Consider the following 19,316-nt stretch of genomic DNA (forward strand, 5'->3'; position numbering starts at 1 on the left):
ATTTAATAACAACGTCACGTTTTCTTGACAGGATATTAGGTTTCCGTCGAGTGGCACCTTCCATTGGACGTCGTCTCAATATGACGTCAGAAATATTCGCCATCGCCGAGAATGATATTGTCAAAACATTTTTTATATCGCCCGGTAAGTTTTTCTTTTTTGTTTTACTTTTTGCTCTTTTTCGTGTTTAAATCCATTATGTTGGCTTTTCCCAAAGTTCCTGCAGGGATATTAGATGTTTTAAGAGGGATTCGAAGGGAGAGGGAAATTGTGGAAGCGTTATCGGCGGGTCATGCGCAGTAGGACCGTCTACCGGAGTACCATTCAAGGCAAAATCTGATGGGGGGGATGCGAAATCTGATAGGAACAGGTTAGGTCCGGTGGGACGCAAAAAAATGGTCGAGGAATACTGTGAATACGACTTCAATAGGCCCAATCAACAAATAAACAAGTTGGCTTGGTCTCGTCTCCATTTAAGGGATAGGATCTCGTGACTAACAAAGTTGACTCTAGTACCATCTGTCGTTGAGCGACGAAAATAAATCTCTTATTTAAATTCTGATTGGATTAGAGTCTGACTCTTGGGGTAAAACAGGTTCAGCGCATGACAAAATCAAGCCAATCAGGTTATCATCCCTTTCTCGCCTCGAAACCTGAGAACGAGATCTGTGCCGTTTAACAAATTGAAAACATTTGTTGGTGGGGTCTATTTGTCCCTGAAAGGGGGAAAGCACCACGGTGCACGTTTTAGACCTCTGCCGAAGTCGCCTCGGACTGTACGTGAAAAGGCTCGAGCTACTCATCCCTCTTAAAACATCTAATATCCCTGGTTCCTGTCTGTTATGTCTGGTTGAAAGCAAAAATCACAGTCTACCATCACGCCGCGTTCTATACGACGCCTCCTTTGTTTGCCATTTTCATCGTAATTGCGTCTGAGAGCTTTTCCTGATGAATTTATTCCTTTTTTAGCCTCAGAATATAGTCGTATAAAAACCCGTTTATGGATTGTTTTAGTGTTTAATTTTGTCAGAAGGGGATAATAGAAGAAGGATGAGACTCTGTATCCTCTTAATACTTTCGTTGTGTAACATGATTCTTCCCAGTCGAGGGAACCCTTTTTATTTGCTCTCCCTCTCATCAAACCTAATTCTAGGGTGAATTCTAAAATTACTGTTTGGTATTTACTAAATCCTCAGTTATCAATTAATCTGCACAAACCTTGATTGTCTTGACGTGGATGGGACAAAAATGACCACAAGCGCATACATGCGATTCAATTGGCAATAGTTAAGCAGCGCTAATAGAGTAATGATGAAGGGGAACTACCTTGCTATAATAAATGTTAATTCTGATGTTGGGAAGAATCATGTTACAATTACTCTGGCCGCTTTGTGGTGGTACACTTCTCTCGAAGAGAAGTATTATATACTTCTGATCTAATCTATAATTAACTGACTCGGTATAATTAACTGTCTCGATTATTACTGAGGGTTGCCTACCCCTTTCTTACATCGAAGAGGCTTATACGTCAGAGGCACGTGACTAAATAAAGGCGTTTTTCAAAGAAACTAACTTGGTTTTATTTCGAAAAATAACCACTTGGGTAATAGGCACTGCAATCAGGCGAAAAAATAAAGACTATAGGCGTACAGTCCCACTCCGTTCCATGTGGAGTCTTTGTATCTTGACGTCACGTGGTGCCTGTGACGTATTTCCCCCGCCGATGTCTTCTTAAAAGTCCCTTTAATAAGGCAATAAAATAAAATCTCTAATTGCCAAAAATTAAAAATATGATTCCCAAAGGACCAAACTCAAAAGTCTATTAAATTAAATCAAATATTTTTCTATTTCTTTGTAAGTTTTAATTCTTACTGGAGAAACCGAATATTTTGGTGAAACGTTTAAATTTCAATCTAGTCGACCTTTTATTTTTAAGAGCCTTTTGAGTCTGGGAAAGTCTAGGGGATGAGAGCCTAACCTTAAGCCAAGGAATTTTTAATATTATTTTATTTATCGCCTCGGGAGGAAAGTTTTGGCTTCTCAACTTCTCCGCCAGTTTTAAAGTAGCCGTGTAAGGCAAAAGTTTTGTCGAACAGTGATAATTGCTAAGCTTCCATTTTCAATAATTCCTAGTAGCTGTATGTATTCCTGTCGTGCATAATAACCAACGTTTCTGCAGCTTTAGTATAGGTTAGAACATAAGTTCATAAGATATGTTCCATATAAGTTTGTCACTGGTTATAAACTGGAGCTTGACATAAAGCGACATACGCCTCGTGAGGCGCTGCTGTCAAAGGCTTAGTAATACATTCTAAATAGGAGCTAGATGGAAGTCCTGCAAAATTAACCACCGAATGTAGGACTTCAATTCTCGCTCTCGAATTATGTCGAGCTTTAAATCTCTAGCATTACGAAATATAGGTAGTATCATACTTATGAAACATATCTTATAAACTTATGGTTATGATGAACTAGTATACAAAAATTTCATTGGAATCTTTGTAAAATTACGCCATTCATAAGACTTCTGGCCGCCATTTTTCAAGATGGCCGTTTATTAATACGAAATTTTCTGAAGTTTTAAAGTAATATCTAATGAACATGTATACAAATTTTCATTGAAATTGGTTGAAATTTACGCCAGTTATCGCGTCAGGTGATATTCCCTCACATTTATGGCCGCCATTTTCCAAGATGGACGTTTATTAAGACCAACTTTTCTAAACTTTTAAAGTAATATCTAATAAACATGTATACAAATTTTCTTTGGAATCGGTTGAAATCTACATCAGTTATGGCGTCAGAAAGTAAACGTCCTTACTTTTATGGCCGCCATTTTTCAAAATGGCTGTTTATAATAACCAAAATTCCAACCGTTTTAGTATTAATAATAATAAACGTGTGCACAAAATTTCATAGAAATCGCTTGAAATCTACACGAGTTATGATAGGCGTCAGTAAATAAACTTCACAGGATCGCTATTTCTAAATACTGAACAACTATTGAACTATACGTGTTTACTTTAAAACCCCCTGAACGCAATGCACTGGGCGATGAAAAGCACTTTTCTAGAAGTGAAAATCGAGGTGGGATTTGGGGAAAATGTTGGCGTGAAGGAAAGGCACCTAGAAAAGGGGCCTTGCTGAATTATTTAGCCCTTTTCCCTAGAGCGAGTTAGCACTTTTCCCTAAAAATTTGCATATAAAACTGGCTGCGCCAAGCCTGCCTTATTGGGGACTATACCGCTCGCATATGGGAGTTCACTTAGTTTCAGACTTAGAATGAACAGTTTCCTTATTGAAATGAGATGTTGTTATACGAGTTTTGGTTCATTCAAAGGTTGTAATGTTATGAGGCTATGTATTTCCAGAATAGATGTTACGAGAATTTTAAATTTTCAATTGACCCATAGTATAAAGGTAGACTAGCAAAACAATATATGCAAAGATATACATGTACATGTATAGAGTATTAGGAATGCATACAGTTAATAGGAATAATTGTGTACCCCCATATACCTCCCATGTTAATTTCTATGCGGGTTTTGTGGGCGGGGCTTGAGAACCTACTATAGCGACGTCACGTCTATTAATAATTCTGAGGTCTTTCAAACGGCGATTTCATTGGTTAGTAACAACGCGAGATCAGGCGTGCCTTGCGCAAGGTGCAACAGGCAGCGAGATATATAATTAATTCGCGAGGTGAAATTCGTCATATATAATGATTAGTTGCTACCTCTTCCCACAAAAAAGCTGTCTGGATACGTTGAGTGAAAATGGCTGGGTACACAATAATTCCAAGTAGATTTATGCATTCATTAGTTAATCTTTTCGATATTGTATGTTTAAACTTGAGATTGATTTTTGTTTATATTATTTCACTGAACCATCTTCAAAGTAAAAATATTTTCGTTCATTTCTATGTTTTAAAAGTGTTTTCCCATTGGAGTAGCTTTTAGAAATTTTAAAAGTTAAAAGTCTTAAAGGATTTTTAATAGAATTCGCCGAAATTGGACTTTAAGTTAATCGCGCGTAAAATAGTTAAATGGGTTCGAAAAGTCCGGAATTGAAACTTGGAATTGCAAGAAACATTACTACGTTTTTTTTTTTCTCCTTCTCTCTCTCTCTTTCTCTTTAAATGTCGTTAAGCCTAATTGCGCTCAGAAAGCTGTAACTGAAAGTAAAATGGTAAAAGCAGAAAACGCGTTTTTTTATGGACTATTCCAGATATTACTTGCAGAGAAACCCAACACACAGGTGGGGGGTAGGCAACTGGCTACCCTCTTCTGTTACTTTATTTCCCCTGGCGCTAACCAAGAGGTAACGTCAGACTAAGAAGTGATATCTAGTTTATTAGGGAGAAAGTATAAATTCGCCCCCACATTTCCAGCTTTATCTCCAGTCCAAACGTATAGTAGGTCCGGAGTTAATTACCGCCGCCTCTAAATTACAACCAGCAGCATCTCATTGGTTCTTGAAAACTCACGTCAGTGCGACGCGAATGACGAAAATTACATTCATATTTTCCGACTGAGGAGAGTGTAGCGAAATAGCCCGGCCTCCTTTTACGTCCCCCCTTGTATTTTGAAAGGGGGACTGGGACTATGGCGCGCGAATACTTAGGCATCTTATACCTTCTCCCTAATAAACTAGATATCACTTCTTGGGCAGACGGAGCCCGAGTTCGCTACCTGCCTCTAGCGGTGCTTTGCTTCTTGGCTCGAGGGAAATAACTCAACAAGGTCACTTCCCTCGTTCCTGTGGTGTTTGCTTCTCTTCTGAAATTAATGCAAGGGTCTATTAGAAATAACTATGATAGATTTTTTTCCTTTTTAATTCGGAAAAGCGTAAAAATAAATGAATATTGCAAATCTGTATCTATATTAAAAAATCTATAAGCAATTAATTAGCTTGGGTCGCCGGATTCGAGCCTGCCAATGGAAAATTAGTTAATATTTTATTGATCTTAGTCACGTTTGCAAGCTAAGCGCTGTCTGTTAGCCCCAGACAGGCAGATTGAGCTGTGTCTCTCTTACAAACACAGGAATACATACAGCTAACTGGAATCATTGCGCCCCCTATATCCCATTGTAACTTCTATGCGGGTTTTGTTATTCATACTTGAGTACTATCCTAACATAAGTTTATAAGATATGTTATATGATAAGTATGACGCTACCTATCTTCGATGCTACCCAGAGACTTACAGCTCGAGATAACTAGTTCGAGAACGACGGAAGCGAGAATTGAAGTACTACACCCGGTGGTTAATTATAATTTTGCGGGACCATTCCATCTAGCTCCTATTTAAGTCTGCATTACTAAGCCTTTGACAGCGCCAAAACCCGACGCATGTCGCTTTACTTCGAATCTATGACCTACTTCAATCACTTCAAAAGTATATGGTCGAGTTTATAACCAGAATTTACAAACTTATGGAAAACTTATCTTATGTTTACATATTGTTTTTCACACATATTGTTTTATATTTATATTTTGGTTCTAGCGAACAATTTATGTTTCCACGGGCAGTGCCTTTATTACTGCGACACGGCGCACGCGGTATGCGGCAACCCGGATGTTTTGGAAGGAAGTTTCTCCGCTTTTCTTCCACCTAAAAGTTTGGCAGCCCGGAAAGCTGTCCGTCATCCCTGGAGGCGATCTTATCACAAGAGACGAAAAGCCGCTTGGGAACTTGACGATTCCTATTGCAGCGTTGTCCGGAGAACGCCACCTTACGACGAAGGACGAAGATTGCCCGATCTCATGGACTTATCCGTTTTTGACTTTTTGACGGGTAAGTTCAAACCTTAATATAACTCCTTCATAAGTAACGCCACATTCATATGTATACCAAGTATTTGAACCTTTGGTCAGAGAGCAATTTTACCTTTCCAGGGTATACCTAGTCTAACTAACTATGTTGAACACGATAAGGCAAGTTTAGTTCAAATTAACGCCACTAGATGCTCCTATAGTCGAGGGGCGGACTTAACTGGACCGCTAAGCCTATCAAAAGCTCAGCCTGTTTTAGCTCCACTTTCGTGGACGAGCTTTGATTGGTTCCTGCCTTCGATACGATAAAATTGGTATATGGAATATTAGCCAGCATGCTAGGGACGTCACAGGTGCCAACATTTGCTAAATTAACCCGAATTATTGATGGTATGTTAGGTTAGGTTTGGTTTGGTAAGGGTTTTTTAGAGTTTGGGTTATTTTTGAGGTTAGGTTTTTGTGGGTGTAAGTTTTGGTTCACTTCAGGGTCACGTTATCGCCGTCTTCAAGCCCTTTCCCATCATATCTTCTAAATTAAATTAGAATTCGGACGTCTGAATTGGTTTAACAGTTACTTATAGGTCTTTATGTTACTTATGGATTTTGCCATCGTCCAAAAAAATAATAATAATAAAAATGATAAAAAGTGGAGTTGGCATTTGATGATATTTAATTTTTCTCCTGTCAGGAAATATGGACAGACATCACTACGAATATTTCAAGATATACGGCAACAACAGCTTTGCCATGCACTTAGATAATGGCAGAGGGTGAGTTCGCTTTTATTTTACCAGGGATAGATTTAATTTTAGAAGTAGGAATGGAGAACGTTTAGTATTTACTTCAGTCCGACTCATAGACCACCCAGTATAGAGCCCCTCCCTCCAACACGTAACGAAAAGTTTAAATTATCTTATTGGCTCACTACGTTTTGATGACGTTGCTGACGGGGACGGCAAAAAATACGTAATTCCTTTTTACCTCTGTCGCTATGACCCGCCCGCCTCTTCTTTCATACTCCCCCCCCCCTCCAGTCCCGTTGAAGGGAGTCCGGGACTATGACGCGCGCCCAGATTACTCTGTTCTCTATTCCTACTTCCAAAATTAAATCTATCCCTGATTTTATTATCAAGGAGTCTTAAAACGGAAAGCAATATGACGCAAAGATTCTGTTGTGTGAATGGGTCTTCAAAATTAGGGTTAAAAATTCCCAAGTTAATCCTATGGCCCCTGTAAAAATGTTGTTTCTGCTGAACACAGATAATCCCTGATTTATCAGAATCGATGGAATTTTAACATTCAATTTAATTTAATTGAATAATGCTAGCTCTAATCACGACTAATTAAATCTGTAAAATAATCTGTATTTCTAATATAATGCTAATATTCTTATACATATTCCGAATCCATTTTCTAAATCTATCTTGAAATTTTCCCCGATTAGTTTATCGAATTGCTTGCGGGTAAAACTGCGCCATTTCGGAATCGTTAATTAAATTTTAATTGGCCCAGTTTCGTAATTAAATCGTGAGATATTTGCTGATATTATTGAACGCGTTTCTTGGAAATTGGAAAATCCGGGGCCAATTTGAGTTGAGTTTGTAATAGCCCGTACCAAACTAAAATTAAATCCCTTGTTTTAAAATGATTAGGTAAGGGAAATTCCAACCAAGGCTTAACGGGATATTTTTAGGGAAACGGCGACTCGGATGTCTCATTAAGTACCTACCATAAGTTTATAAACATTAGTCTCAGTTCAGTACAGCCATAGGGTGTTTCTAATAAGTCTGCCTTCCATATATTAAGGGGGATATTCTTTGGGAAATCGATTTTGTGTCAAAAATGTTCTATACTTCTATCGCCATTTTGTTTACCACAAGGAACACTGTTTTCGAGTTAAGATTGCTGTAAGAGTATTTTACGGATAACCCCCGTAAATCATAACTCGAAAACAGTGTCCCTTGTGGAAAACAAAATGGCGATAGAAGTTACGACATTTTCGACTCAAAATCGATTTCCCAAAGAACATCCCCCTTAACTTATGGAAGGTAGACTTATCAGAAACACCCTATGTCTGTAGAATCGCTATGGCACTGTTACCTTACTATTTTATCTTTACTCTAGAGTCTATATAATCGTTCTTTACTTATGGGAGTCAATTTATTATACACTTTTGTCTCATGGGTTTATTTCGCTGTTTGGTTGAAAACTTGAAATAGTACGCCTGAAGAATTAGTGGATCTTTAATTTAATGAAACCAGAGAGGTTCTTAGTCTTAGTTTTATTTATTTTAATGATTCTTATTTTGGAATATATTTTGAGTTTTGATGATGGAATCTAATGCTCCAATTTTGAGAGAGAGAGTTCTTTTTCAAATTATACCGTAATAGCATCTTGGAAATTTTCAAATTGAGATTGAGGGACTCTAAGTTGCTCTATAATTGAATGTTTTGAGATTAAGGATGATTTTTCAAAGTAAATTTAACGAAATTTGAAACCAAATAATACGAATATAGAAATAAGAATTTTGACAGAAGTATATTATGTGGAAGTATGAAAGCTAAGACATTTGTTTTTAAAGGATGGATGCTGATGAAACTCGATAAAACATTTGCGTGAATTTTTCAAGACGCATTTTCGTAGTTAACCATAGTAGACCTAATAGACATGATCATATTTGTTCGGTATATCATAAGTTTATAAGATATATTCCATAAGTATGACACTACCAATACTTCGTAATGCTATAGAGACTCACTGAGAGCTAGTTCGAGAAAGACGCTTGAATTGACTACACTCGGTTAATTTTGCAGTCCATCTTCCTATTTAGTTTGATCACAGCGCCTCACTAGGCATCGCTTTAAGAGAATCTATGACGTTTCACCTACGTCACTTCATGACAAGCTCCCAGTAACCAGTGACAAACTTATGGAACATATGCTATTTTAATGGCAAAGGCTTGAAAATAGTTTCACGACACTAGATCTGATTAAATTTAACATTCTAATGCGGTAGCACAAGAACAACATTACTTTTAATTTGTTAGTTTTACTTCGAAAATATTTCAATTTAGGCTTAGCAAATTAAGTTTTCTGAGAATTTTCATATATTATAGATAAGTCTTAATGCGCATGCAGGAAATAAAACGTTCCTAAACCTTGCCTTTCCGTATCTCCTCCAACTTAGGCAGAAAAGAAAACTCATTAAAATTTAAATGAGTTCAAATTTTTTTTTTATTCAATAAAGGTTTGGCAAGGCCCACCACGATGAACTGTCGATTTTGGCGCCATTATCTCAGTGTTGTCTGCTACGTCAATCGACTTTACGTCGACTATTGGAAATTCATAACGGGCCCAAAAAATTGAGCGAACTGATGAGAGAATCCATGCTTTCTGACCCCATTAACCCGGTGTTGACTGAACCTCATTTATTGTCTTTGGATCGTCGACTTAATATTGTTTTAGCTACCGTCAGGGATTGTTTGCGTGGCAAAAGACCCGATGAAGTACTGATTTATACAGATCCTTAATTAATTTCACTAACGATCTTCGATGAAGTGAGTTTATCGAAAATGCCCGCTCCGAAAGCCGCTGCGGGGAGCTATCACATAACGTTCCTGCGAATTACTTATTGGTTAATAAGGTTTATTTTGGAAATTTGAAACGACCTAATTCGCGCGACAGATATTAAATTAAACGGGCAGCGTTGTAGGTAAAACCGTCCAGAAAAGGCTGGAGTTTTAATTTTTTTCTGAGTAATTAATTAATTAATATCTACCAACACCTCAGTCAAAACTGTCATTTGTTTTTTTTTTTAAAAAAAGGGGCCAAGGCTTAGGGCCTTTGTGGGTTCGTTCAGTGAACTTCAACTCAATTAATTTTACAGGGATTTTAAAGAGAATATTGGTTTTAATTAACGATAATTATAATTTAGGCTTAATTGGAATTCGTCTAAAGATGGGTTTAGCCTTGGCTAGACGTTTATTAAGCCTGATTTCATGTTAAGTGGGTGTTAGGCTTAATGATGAATCTTGTAAAATTAAGCCATTTGTTAAGCCTAATTTTAAATTATCGTATATTACTAAATGTACATAAAAAAAATGGGTAAACCGATTGTTTTCGTTGTTTTATCTATGTTGGTGTGTGTAAAACTAGTCGATGGAGTTCCTACTAACAAATATTATTTTATTTGTTAAAAAATAGGCTTAGATCTAAAAAACAAAATGGCGACAAAAAAACAATAATATAAAACCCTTTCACTGCATTCCCATTATAATTAAACAGGACCAATTATTAATTTTATATAAATTAACTTTAATTATCTTAATGATTCACTTTTATAAATTAATTTTTCTTTTATGTACTGCCCATTCCCCAAAACGATCAAATTGTAAACCCCACCTTAAATATAGTCATATCAGGAAAGTTACTAAGCCTAAAACCATGACGTTCTGAATTTAATATATATAAAATTATAAATGTTATATAGCTACAAACCAAAGGCATTTAAACGTAAATTTATTATATATGTGTTGACCTTTCTCCAACAAATATTAGAAAACAAAAAAGTATATTTTGAAAGAAAACGAAGAAATCCATCTCCAAGAGATAATAATTTACCGACAAAAAATGTGTATATGAGAAAATTTTACTCAAATTGAGTATAGGTATAAGAAATTGTTGTGCTCAAACAATAAAAAGTTTGTTTTTAAAGTATGAGTTGTTCTTTTGGATTCAGTTGTAATTTTAAAAAAATATTTTCGTTAGTTAGGCTTAGCACATGAAAGGCTGAGACTTTACAAGATTTCTGTAAGTATGATTACCTAGGTTTTATTTTTGATTTTGATATTATTTATACCAGAAACTTTATTTTCACAATGACCATTTCATTCTTCCTATAGTGGATATGGTGATTCGCGTAAAATTAAATCTCACAAGACCCAAGCTTCATATTTAAATTTGGCGCCTCCTAGAAAAATGCTTCAACCGGTTAAAGCACCAGCACACACTGAAAGGTAAGCCTGACCTTTATGTGAACTGAACTGAACTTGTGTGAGCCTGTTGCAGCCAGTTTTGACTGTCAGTCACTTAAAACTAAAAGACCGTGTCGATTTCAACAAATGAATTAAGTTAAATTATCTTTTTTTTTAGTATAAAAGGGAATTAAAGATTAATTTTACTAGTTTATATATTGTTTAAACGGAATCGTGAGTTTTAACATCAGTATCGTGTAATGGTGTTAGTTTTTAAGGGTGGTTCGCTAAGCCTTGGTTAGCTTTTCCTGTGTTTTGAACTTTTGGTGGTGTCCTTACTAAGGACTCCTTAGGGACGGTGATTTGCGTTCGCGGCCCGATTCGCGACAAGAGGAAATGTGTGTCCATCAACTAAGTTAATTATTATAATTATTATTATTATTATTACTATAATAATCCACCATGTCGCAGAACAATCAAACTATGAAGGTAGGAACCAAAAATAAACAGTGCAACAGCGCAGTTGATTTTCTAGGGGGTGGGCTTGCAAATATTCCTAAGGAATTCAAACGTCATAAGAAAGGCAAAGCACTTAGTGTTGCCGCTCGTCAAACAATTATGAATGTTTACTTTTCACTCTCTGCTACATATCCAAATGAAACATTTTGTAAAATTGTTAAAAAGACAGCTGAAATGACTGGGGTATCGGAAAAAACAATTTGGAGGGTTAAGAAAGAACATACAGAGTTGAATGGAAAGTTCAAAGAACCCGCTAATAAACGTGATTTGATGCTTGGAAAGAAAATTCGTTTAGCTAGATATGATGAAGTTGCTTTAAGTGGTATTAAAAATGTTGTTTATGATTTTATAAGCCGTAACGAAATACCAACTTGTAAAAAACTACTTGAAATTGTTAATTCCGATGAAAGTCTGCCTAATTTTGGTTCTGTTAGAACTTTTCATCGTCTTTTAAAGGATATGGGATACGATGCCAAATACCAACTGCATGTAAATCTTGATGCTGTTAAAAATAACCCTCCCAGAAAACAACGCGATAACGCCAAAAACAAACCCAAACTCGGAGGAAATCTTTTAATAGATAATGCCACCAAAAAAGTCAATAATAAATCTAAGAATCTAAATAAACCAACTCCAACTGTTGACGAGATAAATTTTGAGGTCAAGGAAGTTAAAACTGTTGATTATGAAAGCAGCAAAATTGTTTATCGAGAAGATTGTTTAACATTGTATGAAATGAAGATGCAGTTGGAGAAAATCATTTACGAACTAATTATCTTTGCACCTATGAGCATGATTGAGAAACCTGTAAAAGGATTCAGTTTATTTCGCGTTGATGATAAACAAGAAGCAATTAGACAGTTTTTCTTGTTTAAAAAGATCTTACCAATTTATTATAATTGCACACCCCAACTTTTAATTTGTAAGAACTTAAAAGAACTATGTGAAGTTGTTAGAAATAACCCAACATGGACAATTGCTCATATTGTAGCTTCATTAGGTTGGCAAAGTTGCGTTCGTTATGATATTTTAGAGAAGTATGTTTTAATTTTAAATTAGGGCCAATCAAAATTAATTAATAATTTTTTTCCATACACCAAAGTCTTCTGAATGAAGTTTGTCCAAATTCACTCGAAACTCCCATCATCATCGCTGTTAAATTCAAAAGACTTGAAGTTATTAGGTCCCTAATGAATTTTAACATCAACATTCGTTCTACAGATAATAAGGGAAATAATGTTTATCATTACGCTGCTAATACAACGAGAGAAATCATTAATGTAATAATTATGAGTAGGACTGTGCGGGTACTCAAAAGTTCGAGTCCGAGTACTCAGACTCATACTCAAAATTCGTTTTTCTAAGACTCTGAACGGGTACCCCGTCCTGGCCAAGGCCTAATAGTATCAGGGCCATTTAGGGCTGGACGAGTACGAGTTTCGGCGCCATTAGGGCTGGACGAGTCCGAAATACGGCGGCCATTTAGGGCGGGACGAGTCCGAAATACGGGGGGCCGTTTAAGGCCGGACGAGTCCGAAATACGGGGGGCCGTTTAGGGCCGGACGAGTCCGAAATACGGGGGGCCGTTTAGGGCTAGACGAGTCCGAAATACGGGGGCCGTTTAGGGCCGGACGAGTCCTAATTACGCGGGCCGTTTAGGGCCGGACGAGTCCGAATTACCCGGGGCCATTAGGGCTGGACGAGTCCGAATTATCGGCGCCATTAGGGCTGGACGAGTCCGAATTATCGGTGCCCTTAAGGCTGGACGAGTCCGAATTATCGACGCCATTAGGGCTGGACGAGTCCGAAATACGCGGGCCGTTTAGGGCCGGACGAGTCCTAATTACGCGGGCCGTTTAGGGCTGGACGAGTCCGAAATACGGGGGCCGTTTAGGGCCGGACGAGTCCGAATTACGGGGGACGTTTAGGGCTGGACGAGTCCGAATTACGGGGGCCATTTAGGGCTGGACGCGTCCGAAATACGGGGCCGTTTAGGGCTGGACGAGTCCGAAATACGGGGCCCGTTTAGGGCTGGACGAGTCCGAAATACGGGGGCCGTTTAGGGCCGGACGAGTCCGAATTACCGGCGCATTTAGGGCTGGACGAGTTCATTTTTCTTTACCTACCAGTTTTTGAACAGTTAGAAAAATGTAACCAGTAAATTTGGACTCAATTAAGAATTTAGGAATCGAAACCATGTTTTAAGGACTCGATGGACTCGACGAGCCCACTTTTCCAGAGCTTGGACTCGGACTCGAAACCTAAAACTGAGGACTCGCACACCTCTAAATTATAAGCCTTTTATAACGAACAATTGATTGAATTACTTTAAAAAAAATGAATTTCAGGCCTTACAATGCTACGACACACCTTCCGTTATCAATAATAAAAACATTGAAGGCTTTACGCCTTTACAAATAGCGTGCATGAACAATAACACCGACTGTATCATTGAACTATTAGAATCAAATGCCGATATGAACTTTACCCCTGTCACAAATAATCAATACATTCTACCTCCAGTTTATCGGTAATTTTAGGTGACCCTCCCTTATGCCCTTGAACCACATTAATTAATTAACTAAATTAATTACAGTTCAAAGAATAATCCGAGATTCTCAAATGATCCCACAAAACTTTCGGTTAATGGGGGAACTCCATTGCATTGTGCCGATAAAGTTAATTGCTTAGAAGCCCTATTAAGTTTCGGATGTAACATTGAGGCCAAAAATTACTCCGGAGACACAGCGTTACACATTAATGTGACTAAAAACAGCCTTGATTGCGTTATATGCCTTTTAAGTCATGGTGCAAATCCAAATTCAGTTTCGGCGAATGGAGATACTCCTTTACACATCGCTGTTAAGGTTAATTAACTCGTAACATAAGTTCATAAGATATGTTCCCCATAAGTTAGTCACTGGTAACTGAGACTCTAGGAGCTTGTCATGAAGTGACGTAGGTCATAGATTCGAGGTAAAACGACGCCTGATGAGGCACTGTCGGACTAAATAGGAAGATGGACTGCAAAATTAACCGAGTGTAGTCAATTCCAGGGCCGTCAAGAGAGTTTGTGGGCCCTGGGAAAATTGAGCAAATCGCGCCCCTCCCCTTAAGAGAGCCCTACACGCGTCCCGGGCCCCTAGAAGGTGCGGGCCCCGTTTAAACTGACCAAATTAAAACACCCTCTCAAGTTAGTCACTGGTAACTGAGACTCTGAGAGCTTGTCATGAAGTGACGTAGGTCATAGATTCGAGGTAAAGCGACGCCTGATGAGGCACTGTCGGACTAAATAGGAAGATGGACTGCAAAATTAACCGAGTGTAGTCAATTCCAGGGCCGTCGAGAGAGTTTGTGGGCCCTGGGAAAATTGAGCAAATTGCGGGCCCCTCCCCTTAAGAGAGCCCTACACGCGTCCCGGGCCCCGTTTGAACTGACCAAATTAAAACACCCTCTCGACAACCCTGGTCAAATCTTACTTGGTTCTCGAGCTAGCCCGAGCTGTAAGTCTCAGGGTAGCATTACGAATAGTATAGGTAGTGTACGTCATACCAGAAGGGGATAATAGAAGAAGGATGACACTCTGTATCCTCTTAATGCTTTAGTTATGTAACGTCATTCTTCCCAGCCCCCCCCCCTTTCATTTTGCTTTCCCGCTTATGCTTATCAAACTACAAATGGGCATCGCACCGTAAGGTGAATTCTGAAGTTGTTTGGCACTAAATCCCCAGCAATCATCCCACAAACCTCGTCTTGACGTGGGACAAAATGCACAAGCGCGTCTTGCCAAATATTTAAACGCTAATAGAGTAATGATGAGGGAACTATTTATCGCGTATGTGATTCGGTTTAGAACCTTGCTCTAAATGATCCGATGTTGGGAAGAGTGACGTTACACTAACACTAACCCCGCTTTGTGGTACACTTCTCTCGAAGAGAAGTATTATATACTTCTGGTCATACTTATCATGGAACATATCTTATATAAACTTATGCTGATAATTAAAACACAATTACGTAAACCATAATTACTCATCGTTTAGGTCGGAAATCCATTCATAATTAAAGCTTTATCGCTATTTGGTGCCAATGCAAACGTATTTAATATGGAAGGTTTTACACCGAGACATTTAGCCGCTACACGAAATGACGCAAATGGGAATATGATACTATTTATATTACAATTCATGGGTTCTTCGCGATGCTCAACTCATTTCCCAAGTTGCACAAGCGGTTGCTCGCCCATCGGAGATTGTAATGGATTGGCGCCACAAAAACTCTTACATCTTTGCAAAACGAGACGTAATTAAAACTAACGCTGCTTATTCGTTATATATTAATTAGCCTTGGACACTTTAACTTAACATACGTACTTTACTTAACAGTTTTAAATAATTTGATGCAACTTCCAATGAAGAATCTTGTAGTAAACTCGACACTAAATCAACAACTTCCGAAACAAAAGCTTTGCCGCGTACTTTGTATTGATAGTGGTGGGAATAAAGCCCCTATTTCACTTCAAATTATTTCTTCATTGGAAGCTTCATTGGGATCGTGTATCACGAGCAATTTTGATTTTATTGTTGGAACGGGAATGGGAGCTTTATTGGCTCTGTCTTTGGCTTTAGGTTTGTAATCAAATTTGTTCTTTATGGCCTATCATCTTTTAAGGTATAATCAAGAAGTGATATCTAGTTTATTAGGGAGAAGGTATAAATTCGCCCCCACATTTATAATCTAGCTTTATCTCCAGTCCAAATTAACGTATAGTAGGTCCGGAGTTAATCCCTCCCCGCCGCCTCTAAATTACAACCAGCAATCATCTCATTGGTTCTTGAAAACTCACGTCAGCGCGACCTACGCGAATGACGTATTTTCCGACTGAAGAGAGGCTGCGAAATAGCCCGGCCTCCTTTTACGTCCCCCCCTTGTATTTTGAAAGGGGGACTGCAGGGACTATGGCGCGCGAATACTTACTTAGGCATCTTATACCTTCACCCTAATAAACTAGATATCACTTCTTGGGATAATCATAACTTATGCTTTAAAATTGTACAGGAAAAACGGTTCGACAATGCCAAGGATTACTTTTAAAGTTAAAAGATAAATTATACGTTAACGCCAATGTTAATGTTAACGTTAATGACAAGTTTGATCAAACAAAACTTGATCGTTTCTTGCAAAAAGAGTTCGGAGAAACTTTGCTCATGTCTGATATCAAGAATGTTAGATTGATGTTAATCGGGGTATTGGAAGAGCGGAATCCCGCTGAGATTGTTTGCTTTAGAAACTACGCCTCTCCGTCAACGGTTTTAGGACAACATGATGTTGGGGAATCAGTTTATAACTACCCAAGTAAATTAATGTTGTTAATTAGGCCTCAAATTTGATTAATTTATTTGATTGCGTGTTGTGTTCTAGTTTGGCAAGTTGCCAGAGCCGCTTGTTCAAGGTTTCTAATTGAGGATAATTCATCATTGTTGAAGGATGATTGTGCCTTTAATCTTCCTTGCTTGGATGCGTTAACGGAGATACAGGAACGAAATATTGCTTTAAATACAATGGTAATTTATATTTATTTTCTTTAATTTATTATTCAATTTAATAACGTGTTATTATATTAATATTAATTTTGATTTTTTATTTATTTTTAATTAGAATCAAGAGGATCAAATTGAAGCGATTGATATCATGATTTCAGTTGGAAGTGGACTAAATCCAATTAATTTTGGGGAGGAACCATTAAACTTCATTGATAAGGTATTTATACATTTAGGCATAAGTCTGCTCCATAAAAGGAAAAACATGCATGAAAAAAATAAAATGAATGATTTTAATTTATTCAAACTATTTTATTATTTATTTTAATTTATTCAAACTTTTCCATTAATTATTTTAATTTATTCAAACTTTTCCATTAATTATTTTAATTTATTCAAACTTTTCCATTAATTATTTTAATTTATTCAAACTTTTCCATTAATTATTTTAATTTATTCAAACTTTTCCATTAATTATTTTAATTTATTCAAACTTTTCCATTAATTATTTTAATTTATTCAAACTTTTCCATTAATTATTTTAATTTATTCAAACTTTTCCATTAATTATTTTAATTTATTCAAACTTTTCCATTAATTATTTTAATTTATTCAAACTTTTCCATTAATTATTTTAATTTATTCAAACTTTTCCATTAATTATTTTAATTTATTCAAACTTTTCCATTAATTATTTTAATTTATTCAAACTTTTCCATTAATTATTTTAATTTATTCAAACTTTTCCATTAATTATTTTAATTTATTCAAACTTTTCCATTAATTATTTTAATTTATTCAAACTTTTCCATTAATTATTTTAATTTATTCAAACTTTTCCATTAATTATTTTAATTTATTCAAACTTTTCCATTAATTATTTTAATTTATTCAAACTTTTCCATTAATTATTTTAATTTATTCAAACTTTTCCATTAATTATTTTAATTTATTCAAACTTTTCCATTAATTATTTTAATTTATTCAAACTTTTCCATTAATTATTTTAATTTATTCAAACTTTTCCATTAATTATTTTAATTTATTCAAACTTTGCCATTAATTATTTTAATTTATTCAAACCTTTCCTTTAATTATTTTAATTTATTCAAACTTTGCCATTAATTATTTTAATTTATTCAAACTTTGCCATTAATTATTTTAATTTATTCAAACTTTTCCTTTAATTATTTTAATTTATTCAAACTTTTCCTTTAATTATTTTAATTTATTCAAACTTTTCCTTTAATTATTTTAATTTATTCAAACTTTTCCTTTAATTATTTTAATTATTTTAATTTATTCAAACTTTGCCATTAATTATTTTAATTTATTCAAACTTTGCCATTAATTATTTTAATTTATTCAAACTTTTCCTTTAATTATTTTAATTTATTCAAACTTTTCCTTTGATTATTTTAATTTATTCAAACTTTTCCTTTAATTATTTTAATTTATTCAAACTTTCCCATTAATTATTTTAATTATTTTAATTTATTCAAACTTTCCCATTAATTATTTTCATTATTTTAATTTATTCAAACTATTATATCATTTATTTTAATTTATTCAAAGTTTCCTTTAATTATTTTAATTTATTCAAAGTTTCCTTTAATTATTTTAATTTATTCAAACTTTCCCATTAATTATTTTAATTTATTCAAACTTTGCCATTAATCATTTTAATTTATTCAAACTTTCCCATTAATTATTTTAATTTATTCAAACTATTATATTATTTATTTTATCTCTTCAAGATGACCATCTCTGAAAATCGATTGGTTGAAAGAACTCAAGCTATTTGTAGCTTAGCCGGGATTCCATTTTACAGGATTAATCCACCCCTGACGGATTTTATAATTCCAGATAGTTGTAATACTGAATTAATTATTAAAGCCATGTGGGAAACTTCATTTATACTGAACTCAAAAATAACGGAGTTTATGGAATTAGCCAAACTAATTCTCAAATAAAAATTGAGAATACTTTTGTATTTTATTCTAATTTAAATAAATTAATGTATATTTTCAAATATTTGTACGTAAAATATGTGTTTTGGTTGTTCTTTTTTTAAAGTCCTATGTGACTGATAATCAACAGTCAAGGACAGTTACTTTTTAATAGTAGCATAAGCTCATAAGATATGTTCCCCATAAGTTTGTCACTGGTAACTTAGAAACTGGAGCTTGTAATTTTGAAGTGAGTGAGGTAGGTCATAGATTCGAGGTAAAGCGACGCCTGGTGAGGCGCAGTCAAAGGCTTAGTAATTCAGACTAAATAGGAGAAGATGGACTGCAAAATTAACCACCGAGTGTAGTACTTCAATTCTGCTTCGTCGTTTTTTAATTGGTGTAAATTTTAACAGATTTCACTGTGAGGGAGGCGAGATATACCCTATTTTTATACCTTAATAAGAGTTTTAATAAATTGCCTTAAATGTATTTATGACTCATTTAATATTTCTCTATGGTGGCAATAAATGGAAACTTGTTTTCACTCCATTAAAACTA

The 19,316-nt window shown here is 35.7% G+C and overlaps 2 protein-coding genes and 1 long non-coding RNA gene across 4 annotated transcripts in view; 2 read left to right on the forward strand and 1 right to left on the reverse strand.

Moving 5' to 3' along the window:
* Positions 1–4,661, reverse strand: part of LOC149679762 (uncharacterized) — a 107,809-nt gene extending 103,148 nt beyond the window's left edge. Inside the window, exon 1 of the long non-coding RNA XR_016365895.1 lies at positions 4,498–4,661. This is a non-coding gene — a long non-coding RNA (uncharacterized LOC149679762). The remainder of the gene's footprint in view (positions 1–4,497) is intronic.
* The window catches only part of LOC149679764 (extracellular serine/threonine protein CG31145), an 83,801-nt gene extending 73,314 nt beyond the window's left edge, over positions 1–10,487 (forward strand). For both annotated transcript variants that reach the window (XM_089835607.1, XM_089835608.1), the window contains exons 5-8: positions 32–144; positions 5,507–5,797; positions 6,464–6,545; positions 9,022–10,487. In XM_089835607.1, the coding sequence (XP_089691733.1) occupies positions 32–144; positions 5,507–5,797; positions 6,464–6,545; positions 9,022–9,304 (769 nt within the window). In that variant the 3' untranslated portion in view covers positions 9,305–10,487. The remainder of the gene's footprint in view (positions 1–31; positions 145–5,506; positions 5,798–6,463; positions 6,546–9,021) is intronic.
* A 351-nt stretch (positions 10,488–10,838) lies between these two features.
* Positions 10,839–18,853, forward strand: LOC149679766 (85/88 kDa calcium-independent phospholipase A2-like). Its single transcript, XM_089835578.1, has 10 exons — positions 10,839–12,303; positions 12,369–12,546; positions 13,615–13,796; positions 13,863–14,133; positions 15,310–15,568; positions 15,652–15,894; positions 16,325–16,621; positions 16,688–16,830; positions 16,925–17,026; positions 18,564–18,853. Exons 1-10 carry the CDS (start codon positions 11,210–11,212, stop codon positions 18,777–18,779), a joined length of 2,985 nt encoding a protein of 994 aa, XP_089691704.1. The 5' UTR covers positions 10,839–11,209; the 3' UTR covers positions 18,780–18,853.
* Positions 18,854–19,316: the final 463 nt, after the last annotated feature.

This window comes from Phalangium opilio, unplaced genomic scaffold (genome assembly GCF_054372755.1).
Source record: "Phalangium opilio isolate 3A_F unplaced genomic scaffold, DU_Popi_V2 ptg000041l_1, whole genome shotgun sequence".
Taxonomy (NCBI): Eukaryota; Metazoa; Arthropoda; class Arachnida; order Opiliones; family Phalangiidae; genus Phalangium; species Phalangium opilio.

What these genes read in the sequence shown, in the direction of transcription:
- LOC149679766 (XM_089835578.1), top strand. Translation starts at nt 11,210, where the DNA reads ATGTCGCAGAACAATCAAACTATGAAGGTAGGAACCAAAAATAAACAG. An exon ending in GGCTCTGTCTTTGGCTTTAG is followed by an intron (nt 15,895 to 16,324) that starts GTTTGTAATCAA and finishes AAAATTGTACAG; the next exon opens with GAAAAACGGTTCGACAATGC. An exon ending in ATCAGTTTATAACTACCCAA is followed by an intron (nt 16,622 to 16,687) that starts GTAAATTAATGT and finishes GTTGTGTTCTAG; the next exon opens with TTTGGCAAGTTGCCAGAGCC.